Consider the following 15,827-nt stretch of genomic DNA (forward strand, 5'->3'; position numbering starts at 1 on the left):
TTTCTAGACAATCAAAAATATGAAATGTTCTTTGATTTTCCACTGATAATGCCTTGGTAGAAGAAATCTTTTCTAAAATTATCATATTTGTTAAATCAGAAACTGGTAATATGACTGCCATATTATTAATTCGGAGAAGACAGAAAAAATAAATCAACAGCTTCAAATGGTCAGTGGATTAATGTTTTTGACATGCTTTGATCTAATTTTGTATGGTTCCTTGATCCAGATTATGTAGTTTAGATTGACTTTCTGGATTTTCAAGTCTACCATGTTAGCACTATATTACATGTGATTTAATCGGTTTTGCTGGATGTACAATGTTAATTGTAAATGGTTCGCTTATATACACCTTTTCCCTTCACAGTCTTGTGAAGGTGAAAATGTAACTAATATGCTATTACCAAACCAAATATATAGCTTAGATGTGTAAAAGTTAGCTTTCCTCGCAACTGACTATTATGATAGTGCATGAAGCATTTACAGACAGAAGCCTGTTGTAATGATCCTGATCTTCTATTTATTGTTCCAGGCAAAGGCGGAAGCTAAGAAGTCAAAGATAAATAGCTCATATGTGTTTTGTTTGTTCGTCTGCACAATGAAAGAAAGCAAATGTTAGTTTCAGGGTTGGTCTCTGAACTTTCCATGAAATCAAATCATTTAATGATGTGGTGCTAAGTTGATTACGAAAAACCATAAGCACTAATAAAACATTAATTTGCACAGCAGGCCGTTCTTGTATAACAAACATACCGAAAGGAATTATCAGCAGTTATTCTCTCTAAAAGCAAAACATTGGACAAGAAACCGTTTCCATACTAAAAACACCTTTAGACAACAATCGCCAACACCATCACATTTTAAAGCAGCTGTTTGAACCTCTTCCATCCAGGTACAAAAATACTCAATGATATATTAGGATTTAAGCTTCAGATAAATCATGAAGCTAAATGCACAAAGCAAGGAGGTCAGAAAACACTGGGCTCATCAGCTAGTTGGTTATGCATGTGTATGTAAATGAACGTGCGCATGCCCTGTGAGCTACAACTAACATGTAGCCTAGGTTGACCCCTGACCAAGACTAACATTGACTTCAAAATGAAATAACTTTAGGGTTTGGAAATGTACTTGCTTTTTATTTCTAAAGCATATTGTACAGTTTGGCTAGGAGCTCTTACCAATATATCTTTTCAATTATGTACAAAAAAAGATTCTGAAATGTTAAGAATATTTCTGTATTTTTTTTACATTTTGTGTACACTTTTATTAACACGCTTACAAAAAATAACATTCAAACATTAGGAAAATTAAATAACTTTGGAAGCAGAACTCCCAAGATTTAGATTTGCTTACATACAAATGACAAGTCGGAGCAGTTGGCACAAAAATAAATCACATTCAAATAAAACTTTTACTAGTATATCAACCATAACTTAAGTAAACCATAGGCACTGGGTTGTCATATCCACATTTTCAAACTTTTCCCCCAAAAAATCTCAATCTCTTAAAGCATAAAAAGTAATGTTATTTGCTGATCTAGAAAACTGGTAATGTAGTAATTCTCCTGCACCATCCCTTACTTCCGAAACACAAGAAGAATTTACTAAATGAGAGATATCTTTTGTTTCAAATATGATTTTGTTCGTCAAGTGTCCATGGCTGTATTACAACAGACAGACGAGGCATGACATATCAGGTGTACTTCTTACTTTTACTTAGGCAATGAGTAGTCTTGATTTCATATCTGTTTTTTGGCTATCTTAAATAAACTCAACAGATGTAAACTAGAACAATGGATGGTAATGTTACACTGACTACAGGCACACACGTTCGCAGGGTACGGACCTCAAGGAAAATACTCATTTATCCCAAAGAAGTATGAGTTGCTAGAAATATTAAATTTATGTGTAAAGCATCAATGCCCTCAGGGTAAGGCATTTCTGGATTAAAGTCTAATGGATTAAAGGCCATAGACTTTTTAGCATGTGATTCGACAAAGTCTTTATCCACAAGAAAATCCCATTGTAGATCATGGTTTCGTGAAAACAATATTAGTGCATTTCAAAACTTATCTAGTTAAAAGTAATAATATCTCTTCACTTTGTATAAAGGGAACTGAAATATTAAAACTACCACAACTTTTAAGATGAACAGTTGAATACCCTTAAATTTTTCTCAACTATACCAAAGTTTATGAAATATTACTGACTACCTGAAAATTATGCCATTCTTGTCAGATTAGAGGATGAGATATTCTTACAAATAGCCAGACTAATTAGAAACGTTGTGGATGTGGTTGTAGCAAGCAAGATAAAAGTAATCCACAGTAACAAAAATCCTTATGAGGTTTGAGTGCCGAACATATGCTGCTGTGATTGAATTTACTCAGCAAATGCACTACGTAAGGGATACCACTGCAAAATAATCTCAGTGATAGGCAGTGCAAGTGATGTTCTCACCCACAATGACAAAAAACAAGAGCAGATTTACCAAATAACAGCAAGTGTTTCCACCAGTTTGTTCTGGTGATGAACTGCCAGTTTCAACATGGCATAGGTCATGTTTATTTTCATATTTTTGCAATAGAGGAACAATTCCTAAATTCAACTTTGTCCTATGACTTTTGGCAATGAGTAACATCCATACTTAGCTGTTATTTAGGTCAATAAATTCCTGTAGGCTAAATGTGTATTCTTTGTGAGGTTCTTGTGCATTTTACGTATGGCACATTAAAGGACACCTCAAGGTTGGCATATTTTACATCTGGGGATATAATATTCTGCCCTGCGGTCTTTTGTTTAAGCAAGGAAACATCTGTGAATTGTAAACTCAATTATAGATTGTATTGCATTGAACACAATCGTTTCTGCTGTTTTGCTGGTCAATACTTTGATCCAGAGAGTTGACATTTTAAAAACTTATTTTGGCTTTCAACTTAACAATAAGTAAACACTGAACATTGTTATCTTATAGATTTGTGAATGTTTGTAAACTTGTAATCATGTCAAATTTCTCAAAAATGCCACAGAATGTTTATTGTAGGCTTGGCAGCTCCTTGTAATCCTCTACTTATTTTAGGTGTGTGTAAGAGGATACTACATCACGGCCACTGGTCCAAGTTGGTCTTTCCTTACTATTAAACAAATTTATCAATTAAGGTGTACCACATCAGCATCAGAGAATACTTTTTTTGGTGAACAAATACACAATTTAAATTTGAATACCAATTACCATGGATATGTACGGCATAGAATATTATAGAAATAACAAATGTACAATTGCGAGAAAAAAATATTCCTATTTACAATTTAATTAAGCTAATTTAAACCTATTCCCAAAGACAGTGACCAGAATGAGGATTTCGAGTCCTATGTGTCATACCATGAAACAATACCTAAATGAATGTCATTTGGTTTCACAAGTAAAACATTAGCTCCATGTTACTTAAATGATACAAGTGCATAGTTTGTCAAGTATTAACAATGAAGTCCTTCTATGGCTAAAAACACTATACTAAAAAGATCCTCAGCAGTATTTCTTAATAGAAACATTTCCTATGAAATGAGGATTTGTTTTTTTACCTGTTAAACAAATTCCTGTAAGCGGGACACCTTTCATAGACCAGAGTCCCTTTACAGTTGCAGAGCCTACACTATTTGCGTGGCTTAATGCACAATTTTCTGCAGCTCATCCGTACCCGCAGGTACAAAGGTGTTCAGTAAAGATCATTTGTGAGTGTGTAACTATGGATAACATTATAAATGTTACCTCTGAAACTGATCACACTCATGGAAAAAACACAATTAACATGTACCAAAGCCCACATCTAAGGTGAACCATTGACCATCACAATAAAGCTCTCCATGGGCAAACATGTCTAGGACATTGCCTAATTTTGTAAACTCGCCTAGCGTGCTTTAAAACAGAAAACGTAAAAGTGAGATTAATATGCAAATTTTATGAAAACCCTTTCTAAACAATTTCCAGAATTGGAAGTTTTATGAAGAAATTGGATTGGCATGCACAAATGTCTGGGTCTTTTAACCAAGAGCACAATAATATATAGGCTTGGTTTTGAATTGCAATTGTAGAACCCCATTTAGATTTTTAATTCGATTAGCCACAGCATATTCAACAAGAACACAAAAAACTTCCATGCCTTAAATAGCTGAGGTTACCATACATAGAAAAAGTTAACGGTAGCAGGCAAACAAGGAACCTGTGGTGCTTTATCTGCTGAAAAGGTGCATTGTGCTGATTGGATATTATTTGAACTTTTATCTTTGTAATCAATCTGGAAACAAAATAAGGCCCATCTGAAACCGCTAATTTAGATTGTGGTACATGGCTGCGGAGTCAATAGGCAACACACTATTCCATAAAGCTGCCATTACCTTGGTTTGACATTTTTAGGCTCAAGCTCAATTGTAGAATAAAAAGAAAACCATTTGCAATGCATTGTTAGGCCAAAAAAATAAGCTAAAAAACCACCACTGCAAACAGATTAGTTTTAGCCACTCAGATGGCCAACAGGATAAAACCATACGGAAACTCACTTTCACCCTAATTAAAAACAAGCTTAGTTTTTTGTCCACTGTCTGACAAAAAATGTCAAGAGTGTTCAAATCATTGGTACCCAAGAAGGGTAATTCGGTCACTTGAAAGGTATATTTTTCCCAGTCAGATCTGAGCCTGTGTGAAAAAACAACCCCCAATTTATTGTACTATTAAACTGCTGTAAAAATGAATGAATATACGCAGTGCATTGATCTGATTTAAATGCTTTTAATACCTTACTAAGGGATCATATTTTCCAAAACTCTTTGCTTACACAAATGATCATCTAACCCGAGAAGAAAAGTAACTCATTCAGTTTCACGTATAAACTTATTTTGAACCTTTACTGCTATTAGTAATGATTCCATCACAAAAGTAGACAATAGCTATTTTCAGACATTAAGGTGAAAATATCTGATTAAATGATTATTCACCTTGTCACTATTTCCCCAATAAGCACCGCAGACGTCTCTTTACGATTTGTGAGGATTTACTCATTTTGGGGACTCTTGTAATCCCAAACAACAAGACCTAGAAATCTATGTCTATTGTAGATTTCAAGGTGAACTCACTGTCCACTATGCAGACAATCTGTTGGAGTACACGACAGAAATGTGCAAAAGCTTATTAACTTTTTTTTCCCAACACAGGAAAAAAAAAAAATCTTTCCTAGAGGACCTTCTTTATTTCAATTATGAAGGTGTCCCTGTTCTTTCCTATGAGAAAAACAACGTCCAATGCAAAATATCAGTAAATACCCATAAACCTGGAGTTGTGACTAATATTTCTGCTATACAATAGGCCAGGAATGCCCCATGTGCCACTACAGATGAGTAGTGAGACATGTGAGACAAATGTGGGGCTTTTGAGACAAAGGTGAAACATAGAATCAGATGTTTTTGTCTTAATTAGTTCTGCTTACTTAAATGGACAACACCATCTCTCGCGATTCGTGGCACTACAGGCCTGTCAAACCACATACCGAAGTCTATCAGGAGACAATACAAATGTATACATTCATAACTTATTAAATTAGGAAGAGTTACATTCATTTTGACTCAGTTGAAAGCCTGTTAGGTAATAAGTACTGTTACTAACTCATAGAAAATATACTGCCTTTGGAAATGGCAAATGTGGTTATTTAAGAAATAAAAAAAATATAAAAAACTGCCTTTACCACAAAAGCATATTTTTTTAGGATTTTGATCATGCGGTCTACAGCAAGTTACGGGTACTCCATCTATCGACCCACTTGTGGTAATATTATGGAATATGGAATATATGGAGCAGAGCTGGATGAAGACTGTTAAGAGGAAAAGTCTCTTACGCGTGTCTTTCTCCCATTCCAAACTTCTGGGAACAGATGATCAAGCAGAAAGCATCTGCTAACCAGCATCTACTCAAGCTATAGTTCAAGAAACGATAGTGCTAAATACAGCTTGGTTGAATTATGCACTATCTGTGTAGAAAGTGTGCATACCAATGACTGCACAAATCACATGGAGTGTCCCTACAGATTTCACTGACTGGAACATTAATTTGAACATTAACTAGTGAAATATGCATGCATTCTCTATACTAGAAGTCCTTAATTATATGCAGCATCTGGTGCAAGATGCTATTCACGTTTCTATCAATGTTTTAGCATCTCTATGATATGTGTAATTTGTACGATCAGTACCAAATCGTTGTAGATCAATTCATATTCATCTAGATTTGCAAAAAAGTAGAACCATACAACATTTGGATTATATTATGATGCAGGGTTTAATACTCACTTTTGGAGAGTAGCTTCAGAAAAGACAGAAGTGTTTGCTTTAACTGTAAAAAGCATATAAACCTCTAGACATCTTACATCTATAAAAATATTTGTGGGGCTTGGTTGATTAATAAAGGGAACACTCTACCTGTTCTGGTACAAACACTGTAGAAAATAGTGCAACAGATCTGGGGACATATTTTGAAACTTGGGCAGTAAAATTGTGGGGTTTGTCTTCGCTTATAAGTGGTCTTTGGCAAATCACCACCACCACCATCAAGAAGTCAGGATAACTTGCTCTGAGACAGATTTTGGCTTGGGGAATTTTGACAGAAACTTTTATTTTTAGTCTTCCTGGAAGGTGATTTTGAGCTTACCATTCATTTCCCGGTCAGACTTTAATTCCTGTGTGAATTTAAATGCAGGAGTGGAAGGCAGATTAGCAATAGTGCTGACAGATGTCCTGTAGGATCCTGGTTTATAGTGAAAAATACAGAGCATTGCTCTGTAGAGACACCCTGAAACCCTCTAAATGGCTGTATTGTAAGTCTTATGTTTTGTCATTGAAATCTGCTGCTCAGCTAACTACGTTTTCATTTGAAGCATAAAAACAGTCCTGTTAATGAATGTCTACCTGGGAAAAGTCCCACGTGTAGGTTTATCTCATCACATTTACATGTGCCATCTAGTTGTAAACGCTGTGACTTCTGCACTGGATATGCATAGGCCTCCATTATTTTGCCTTTTACCTCCTTGGGTACTTACAGCTGTTGGTCGAATCAAGCAACAGTGGGTGGTCCTATAAGCAGGATACAAATGCAGTCACTCACCCATAGGATCAAGCCCTCTTCCTAAGGAACAGACAGACTAAACAGAACTCTCAAATGGAGGGTTTTTAGTGGCCAGGGAGAGATGGGCGCTCTTCTAGTTAACGCAAGTGTGTGTATAAGAAACATACAATTATGGTGCAGCCAGGTGAGGGGATAAGCCCTATAACCCCTCAGTTTTATGTGTGGGAAAATCCCTCACAAATACAATTTAAAGCAAAATCCTAGGCACACATAAAAGTAGTCAAGCAGTATGTAAGTTATTACAAAAACTCAAAACATAGTAGAAACAATTTTGAAATCAATCTTCTGATGACTCGGATATTGTTCAGTCTTTAATTTTCTTTTTCATAGAGCCAACGTAAAGGGGGGAAAACCAGCCGACACGTGTTTCGTCACGTATGGAAAGTAATTCCGCGACTTCCTCAGGGCTGTATAAGGAGGATGAAGTCTTGGTCGTCGCTCAGCTGGTGATAATTTCAACTGTGAGGTGCTTTGGCGTTTACGCCTCAGATCTTTTGACCTTACTGAAGATCTCCTCAATATACAGAGTTTCACCTCACGGCGCCTACAACTTGAAGTACAACCAATACCCCGGTTTCAGTCAATTCTTGTCCGTGACTCCAGGACTTCACACAAATGTGCCGGAAGATTATCTTTCAACCGGCCTAGTGACTACAGTCAGCCAAATCTGCTTAAGTGTTTAGCCCAGCCGGGTTGGCATTATCACCGGCTGAGCGAAGACCAAGACTATCATCCTCCTTATACACACCTGAGGAAGTCACAGAATTTACTTTCCATACGCGACGAAACACGTGTCGGCTAGTTTTCCCCCCCTTTTCGTTGGCTCTAAAGACTGAACAATATCCGACTCATCAGAAGATTTATTTCAAAATAGTTTCTACTATGTTTTAAGTTTTTGTAATAACTTACATACTGCTTGACTACTTTTATGTGTGCCTAGGATTTTGCTTTAGATAGACTAAACAGGCCAATTACTCATTACAAAACAGTTCTATTCTTTCTTGAGTTATATAGTCAAGTCTAGTGATGTATCAGAAATTGTTGCGGATTTTTCATGAATGAGTGTTCATGGGAACTGACAGATCCATTTACCAAGACTATTGAAGTAACAAGTAAACAGGTTTCTGCTCTAGCAAACCGACCTTATATGACCATTTGGGGAAGTTTGTAGGATGCCAACGAATCCTGCAAAATAATGGCACCATCTGGAATAGACTATCTCAAATTCAGACTTACCCCATTTCATGGAAGTGTGTCCTGGAGTAGGATCAATAGCTTGCCATAACTAAAACATGCAACCTTGTGATGGGCACAACCCCAAAAAGGGTATGGCGATTAGGCTCACATGAGTCCACTACTGGTGTCTCTATGGAAAGCAAGGTGGGATCAGTTATGCCATCTGCATCACAAAGGCTACTCAGTACACAGAACTTTAATGACTCTGAAAAGTGTATGGAGGGGAGGAAGATATTATAGGGGGCTGTCAACAGGTCTGACCTGCAGATCCATCATGAGCAAATGTAAAAAAACATTGAAAAATACAATTATGGTATTCTATGGTTGCAGCCAAGGGCTGTAACTGAATATTTAGAAAAGGAATCCATAAAGTGTGATACAGGGTGACTCTTCTTATGATGACCACAAGTTTCCTTTGCGTCAACAAGATTATCTAGAAAGTCCATAAAAATGGTACTAACTGTGGCAGCAACAGTTGCCCGACTAAATGGACTGGCCTTGGCTCACAACGAATCTGACATGTCTTACTAAAGAAGCTCAGAGGTATTTGCTTCATGATCCCTCGTCTATTATCTCCACCTATATTTGAGGGGAAAGTGGCTAGAGTTTATCTTCAAATGTATCTGCTCTAGTGAGAGAACTAGAGAGAAACAAAGCGTTTGTGCAAAGCAGTCACACTTATGACCTTAAGAAGGTTGGTTGCTTAATGCCTGTTAGCTAATTGTTTTTGATGGTTTCAGATTAGAATCTATGGTCAAATGAACCTCCAGATGAACCTGACCCACTATGGATCCTGTACGCCACTGTCAGTGATCGATTTTGGCATAGAAAGTGAATCTGATCCAAATAAACTCAGGTAAGTTGTATAGGAGGTGCTGGAGTCCATCCTAGTTACCACAGAGGTAATCTCTAAAGGGGAGCATGTCATCAAGTACATAGAGCAGTTAGGGCCTTTTTGACCTACTTTGACTTTTGAGGGTTAACCACTGGCTAGAATACAGACATGGCCCCAGAAACTGAAGCAAGTAGCCACAGAACTGATTAAGTCATTAAACTGGTACGAAAGTTTTTTTTGGCTGCAGTACTTCATTTGATATCTGGTACATTTCAATTCTCGCTATTTACCTGCACAATGTAGTAAAGTCAATCTTCAGCTACTCACATCCTGCACTATATATCTGGGTTTTTAAGCAACATTTGTGACTACAGAAGCATATGCCATTCCAACTTAGTTAAAAAGACGAGCTCAAATGGTTACCTTGTCTGGTGCATGGGCCTTATAACAATGAAACAAAAGAAAATCTCAAGGCAGGCTCAGAATACTGAGCCTCAGGATATAGAGATACCAGTTTGAAGAGAAAAATAGGTTCAAATATCAACGGAACAGCAGCAAATGACGTAAGTCTTCAGGAGTTAAATGAGTGGCAGGAGATGTACAAGTAACTTCCCCCTTCGACTTGCTGGATTTAACTGTAATGAGTGAGAAGCAATTCCAGATGCACCTCTGTGTTGTGCAAGTTCCTATGTGATTGCCATTTTAGTGAGCAGGGCAGAGTAAAATTAAGGTATTTTTGTTTAATGTTAAATACTAAAGCATAATCTCTGCCATATGTTCAAAGTTTCAGCAACATCGAGAGAAAAGCACTGATATCCAAATACTAAACAATATGTATGAAATTACATTGGCAGAGCTACAAAGGTTTAAGCTCAGTTTGTGGAAAACATAAAAAATATACATATGGGCATTTCTACCGAGAGATGGTGACAAAGGAGAAGTTCACTGGTTTTAAATTCAAAACATTTTATATTGTTATATCCCTATCTGCTCTTGATCAACAGTTGCCATGACTGTCCTCCTTATGAAGGCAAGTGAAGGGAATTTGACGAAAGATATTCTACACTGGATAACAAAATTGTTGATTCACACAAGTCTGGGGTATACTAACCAAAATACACCCACATTCTCGGGATTTTGCTGAGGGAATATAGCTTCAATTCATAGTTTGATGGAGTACCATTTTTTGGGAATCTTTACAAAGACTTAACAGGAACACATCCCTTAAGTAAAAAAAAAAAAAATCATCTACCCTGTAAGAGTAAACTTTCAAAAAGTGCAAGACGCAGCAGTCAGATTTCGATGTTTTTTTTTTTCATACACAGATATCATAATTCTGCTTTAGTTATACATCGAACTGATCACTCTCTGAACATACGGGACAAGCAGAGGTATCCAAATGTTACCCTGCAGCTTATTTTGCCAATAAACATGTATAGTACTTTTTGTGTGTCAGCCTGCTATACTCCGTGTCCAGGAACAAGCAAATACTTTTAAACCTTTAAAATGTGTCAGTCACAAAAGACATGACAGAATATACAGAAATAACCCATGCTCTTAGAATGTTATATAATACAACAACCTGATCCATCAAATCTTTCAAAGGCACATTATGAGTCAAAGTAATTAACATCTGTTGAAAACATGGACTATATAAAACTCAATTTAGATGAAAAGGTGCATCGCCTTAAATACAAAAAAGTTAACTAAAAGACACAGATTCCACGCTATCATACTTAAAATAACATTACAAGATTTACAACTTTTCACCTTTCCATTACCAACCCCAACAACTTTGACATATACAGGAATTGGCCCTTTCCATCTTGTGATGGGAATCCTACAACAAGATAAAGAAATTAAGAGGGATTGAGGAAACTTTGAGAGACATTCACAGACATATACTGCTCAGTTGTAGAAGACTGATGGTACTAGGTTTGAAGAACTGATCTCTTCATCTGAGTCAATCGCCATCAAATCCAATGGGGCTCCTGCCTTATCTTCAATTTTAAGTAACTGTACGGAACTCACAATAGGATTCCCTTCCCCTCCCCCACCCCCCCCCCCAATTTCTGGAGCAGTATACTTGTATAAATACTTTCGGCAAACGATTTTAAATATTTCAACCATCAGGGAGAAGACTTACAATCTGTTATCTGAGCATTGGCCTTACAGGTCTTAAAATTTCTTTGCATATAAGGTAGAAGTTGATGCAGCCAGATCAAACAGTTCCAAAAGCTTTCAAGTTAGAAATAAAAATATAAATTAACTCTGCTATAAAAGAAGTTCTTAAAAGAAAGATTTGAAAATCTGTCACACAAACGCATCTTCTGCTAAAAGCAGGGCACATGATTAATTAATTCAGAGCTGCAACTGGCGTGAGAGAGTAGTGCTTGTAATATAGAGTATAGGTTTTGCATTATTTTTCAAAGCCACAGAAGTAAAAAGTACTATAGCCTGGTACCTTGATTGAGGCTCTTGGTTAAAGAAAAGGAATCCCGACCAGATCCTGAGAGTCAAACACTAGGCAGCAATGAGCTGTAACTCTAGAGCCAGGAGAAAACTATTTAGAAAGATCATTAACCAAAGCAAAGCCCTTTTGTGATTAAAAAAAATACACTTTCCGGTGATATGTAAGTGCAACATAAGGATGAATGCAGAGTAGGTAATCAGGTTCATCTGCCTCTGATTTACACTTATATCCTGCAGAAAGGGAAAAAAGGACAAAGTGAAGATCGTTCTCTTCAACGAAACTCCAAAGCATAGTAGAAGAGACTACTTACCACTTTTGCAACCATGACTATAAGGCAGTGTTTCACTTGCACAGTACCAGTTTGTCATTAGATACCTGTATGCATTTGGTATTCGTTTCACTGATAAGATTGCAAAACACAAACTGATTGAATGAGGGAATTTCAGGCAATCTGGGATTACCATTTCACTTATGTATTTCAAAATGGCAATTCTCTTTGGCATTCACTAGTTTTGATTACATCCAAACACTGGCCTTTTGCCATCAAATTTTCAACTTGACTGAAATTCTACTAAGCAAAATAATGATAGTGTATCCATGAAAAGTGATTGTAGAAGTATAAAATGTTGATGTTAAATGTCAATAAAGTGCTGCTTTATAATCTCTGCCCAATTGTGCTATTTAACGACAGAGTGCTTTGGGAGTGCACCCCAAAAGTCAGATTTAAAATGTCAATAGCTTGGCAAGGTAGGGATTCGTCCATCAAGCGCTGAAACTCCGATTTGCCAATGTAAAGTTCAATAACAGCCATCTTTCCAGCTCTCGTCTTTCATGTTACCATATGATCTAGGAGCCACCAATGATCTGGAAAAAAAATAAAGACATTAACTTATATACAACACAACTCATACTGAAACAGTTAAAGCAACCAAAAGTAGGCATGGTAATCCACATTTTTCCGTTTAGATCTATATTCAGACAACTTTTATTCAATGATTCCTTATACTTGATCTGATTCGTCGTGTATAAGAAATGCACCTGGGCAATAAGGACTCACATATTCATTGTGAACTTGAAATGACTCTGGTCTGCATAGGCTTTCTTAGCCGCCTTATCCTTTGAACTGCACTCCTTCACCTGAATACTGTCAAAATGTACCTCTAACAATGTTCTCGTGAGAGTTTCCATAAAAGCTTACAATATTTGGAAAAACACAGGCGTAGAAGAATGGGCTGTGTGTAGTTCTTCAAAGACACTTTGGTGCCAAGTGGAAAGAACAAACCATATTAACGCCTTGGTGTCACAAAATATCAAAGTTCCAGCCGTCAGTGATAACGACTACTGTTTTCATTTCGAGGCTACTGAAGTGGAACTCTTCATTTTATATAAGAAAACATTAGTATTCTAACCGCATGAGGTGGAGTAATTTAATTCGCTTTCTAAAGTCTTTGATTTGTAAGTAAGTCTGTAGATTTACAATAGGATGATTCCAATGAGAATAGAATCGGTCTATGCATGGACATCCAACATATGATGCAAGAAGAATGGTCAACTGCTCTAAGGCTGAAGAGGTATACTCTACGGTCCGGCCTGAAGATGGTAAGAGTCTAGCATTTCATTGAATGTTGTTGAGAGCACATTTTAAGTATACCTGAGGCTCAATCGTTATCGAAACTTGCATACACAACGCAAATTATACAATCAATTCTGGAGAGAGTAAAGTGTAGATATTCACAAGCCTTGTGGCAAATTCTGCTAAATGCCTCTGACACAGCAGATTTGGTCGGACTACAGGCCTGATGAGGGCCTGGGAGATGTTACCCATGTATAAAAATTTGATACAAGTCCACAAGGCAGCTCTTTAAACCGAGTTACTTTGATGCACTTCCTGGTTAGGAGCGATCGTCAGAGGCCTTCAAGGAATATGGATTTTTTTCCCGAAAGCGAGGTGGTGGGTTTCCATATAGGTATCATAGTGGGAGCTTTTCATGGTTGGGGTCCCTAGCAACAGGTTTTCCACATGCTGAGCTACAGATCTCTGGAGTAGGTTTTTACAGAATGAGCTCAGTGAGCAGGCAGAGGTGAAGTTTTGGATTTTGTTGGAGGCATTTTGTCATCTTCCTGAATACGAATTTGTGGGTCTTGGAGATGGAACAGGCATTGATAAAGCACTACTTAAGTGATTTCTAGAGATTAAAATCACTTGGTAGAAAGCCAAACCTAGACACGAACATATTGAGACTTACTATAGAACAAGCTCATGAACAGGATTAACTGTCTCAAGGGGTGGCGGCCACAGAGACCCAGCATGTTAGCATGAATGGTAAGATCAAAGAATGAAAATATATCATGCAATAACAAGATCCGAAATTACTGACTTTATCTCAAGGTCATTGGGGCTGAACTGGAGTCTCATGTTAAGGCACTGTTTCAATAAGAATTAACAGAAGATGAGAATTTTGACACTGGACTGTATAAGATGGACATAGTCCTTTCTATGTTTTATGTACGACCAACGCTCACTTCTGATGTAAGGTTGTATTCCTAAAGCTTAAGGAGCTCATCATGGTGGATGCAAGGGAGGAGGAGGTCCAATATTCAGGGAGACAAGATTACGCTGTTTCAAGACGTCTTGCCAGCAACACATGCGAGGAGGAAAGACTTCGGCAATGAAACATTAACTCAATGAAAAAGGGTGAACCTGGATCATTGAGGTCTCAGTCTGCCACATATTGTCTGTGGAAGAAAAACAGGTGAGGCGCACCTGCAGATGCCTGCAAGCTACTTAACACTGAGGACACTAAACCACATATCAGCTGATGAGGTTTATTACATACCTTCATGAATGGTTACAGCTGCATTTTTTCTTCTCTGCCTTCCAGTTTTTATATCTCCTTTTTATATAAATGTTTTTTGGTTTTTTTTGCGACCCACTTCTGCGGGGTCCGACATGAGGCATGTTTTTAGGAGTTTAAAGATGCTGCCCATTCTGTAAAGTTACTTTTCGTGTGGTCGAGGTTATTTTTGTGGGTTGTATGTTTCCAACTATATTTGCTCTTTCTTGTATTTGTGCATAGCCTTGGGTGTTTTTGGGCCATAATGTTTTGAACGGTGGGCAGCCCGAACAGCGAGTCTGTGTGACTTATGTTTCGAGATTTGTTTCTCGTTTGAATGATCTGCCACAAAGCTCTATTGGCTTTTTGTATCTGTTTGTTTATGGGCACCCATATGATTTGATTTTAGGCTACATATTAGCAGTATTAACAGAACTGAATGGCAAACCTTAAGGTAGCTATTTTGAATGCACAGGGTTTGAACACACCTATAAAGAGACTAGCTGTCTTAAGGTGGGCCCATACGAAGGAAATAAACAGCATATTTCTCCAAGAGACTTATAACTTGAAAAAGGATTAGCCAAGGCTGCACTCCTTTTGGCAACCATCACTTTTACTTCCATGCTCCCACGAAAGAGAGGGCAAAAGACACAATTGACAGACGGAATGCAGAACAAATCAAAACATTCCCCCCAGTCAAGAGATCTGGGTTAAATCCATCATTCTTTTGCTCAACATGCCACCCAAGTTTATACCTGGCCATATACAAATCAGTCTTGACCCCGTGCCTCCTAGGAACAGTCCAGCCCAAACTGCCAAGCCAGGTCCTCCCTGGACCGGAAACAAGCATCTTAGGACCGGATTCAGGGTTTCACCCCTCTTCAGCCAGGATAGCTTGATTCCAGTGGCACAGTGAGCCCAGGACCCACGTCTGGGCATACCTGGCGCACTTGGGTCTAAACTGGGATGGCATGGTGAGCAAAAGAAAGATGGATTTAACCCAGATCTCTTGACTGGGGGTGAATGTTATGATTTGTTCTGCATTCCGTCCATCAATTGTGTGTCTTTTACTTTCCCATGAAAGAGAGGGACACAGCTATATGGTTGGGAGAGCGGGGGGCTCCCATTCATATCTGACAAAGAGTATAGGGATTTACTCAGGATTTTGGCAGGCATACAAGGAAATGTACATGGCCTTGACTTTTCACACTTTTCTCGACTAGCATAAGAACCAGTTTTATTCCCATATTATCCGAAGACTGCTGAATTCATGGTTGGCCAT

General features: G+C 37.7%; 1 protein-coding gene across 1 annotated transcript in view; it reads right to left on the bottom strand.

The window, feature by feature from the left end:
- Positions 1–10,532: 10,532 nt before the first annotated feature.
- The window catches only part of SLAIN2 (SLAIN family member 2), a 318,048-nt gene continuing 312,753 nt past the window's right edge, over positions 10,533–15,827 (bottom strand). The window contains exon 8 of the mRNA XM_085642139.1: positions 10,533–12,575. Coding sequence (XP_085498265.1) covers positions 12,509–12,575 — 67 coding nt within the window. The 3' untranslated portion in view covers positions 10,533–12,508. The remainder of the gene's footprint in view (positions 12,576–15,827) is intronic.

This window comes from Triturus cristatus, chromosome 2_2 (genome assembly GCF_964204655.1).
Source record: "Triturus cristatus chromosome 2_2, aTriCri1.1, whole genome shotgun sequence".
Classification (NCBI taxonomy): domain Eukaryota; kingdom Metazoa; phylum Chordata; class Amphibia; order Caudata; family Salamandridae; genus Triturus; species Triturus cristatus.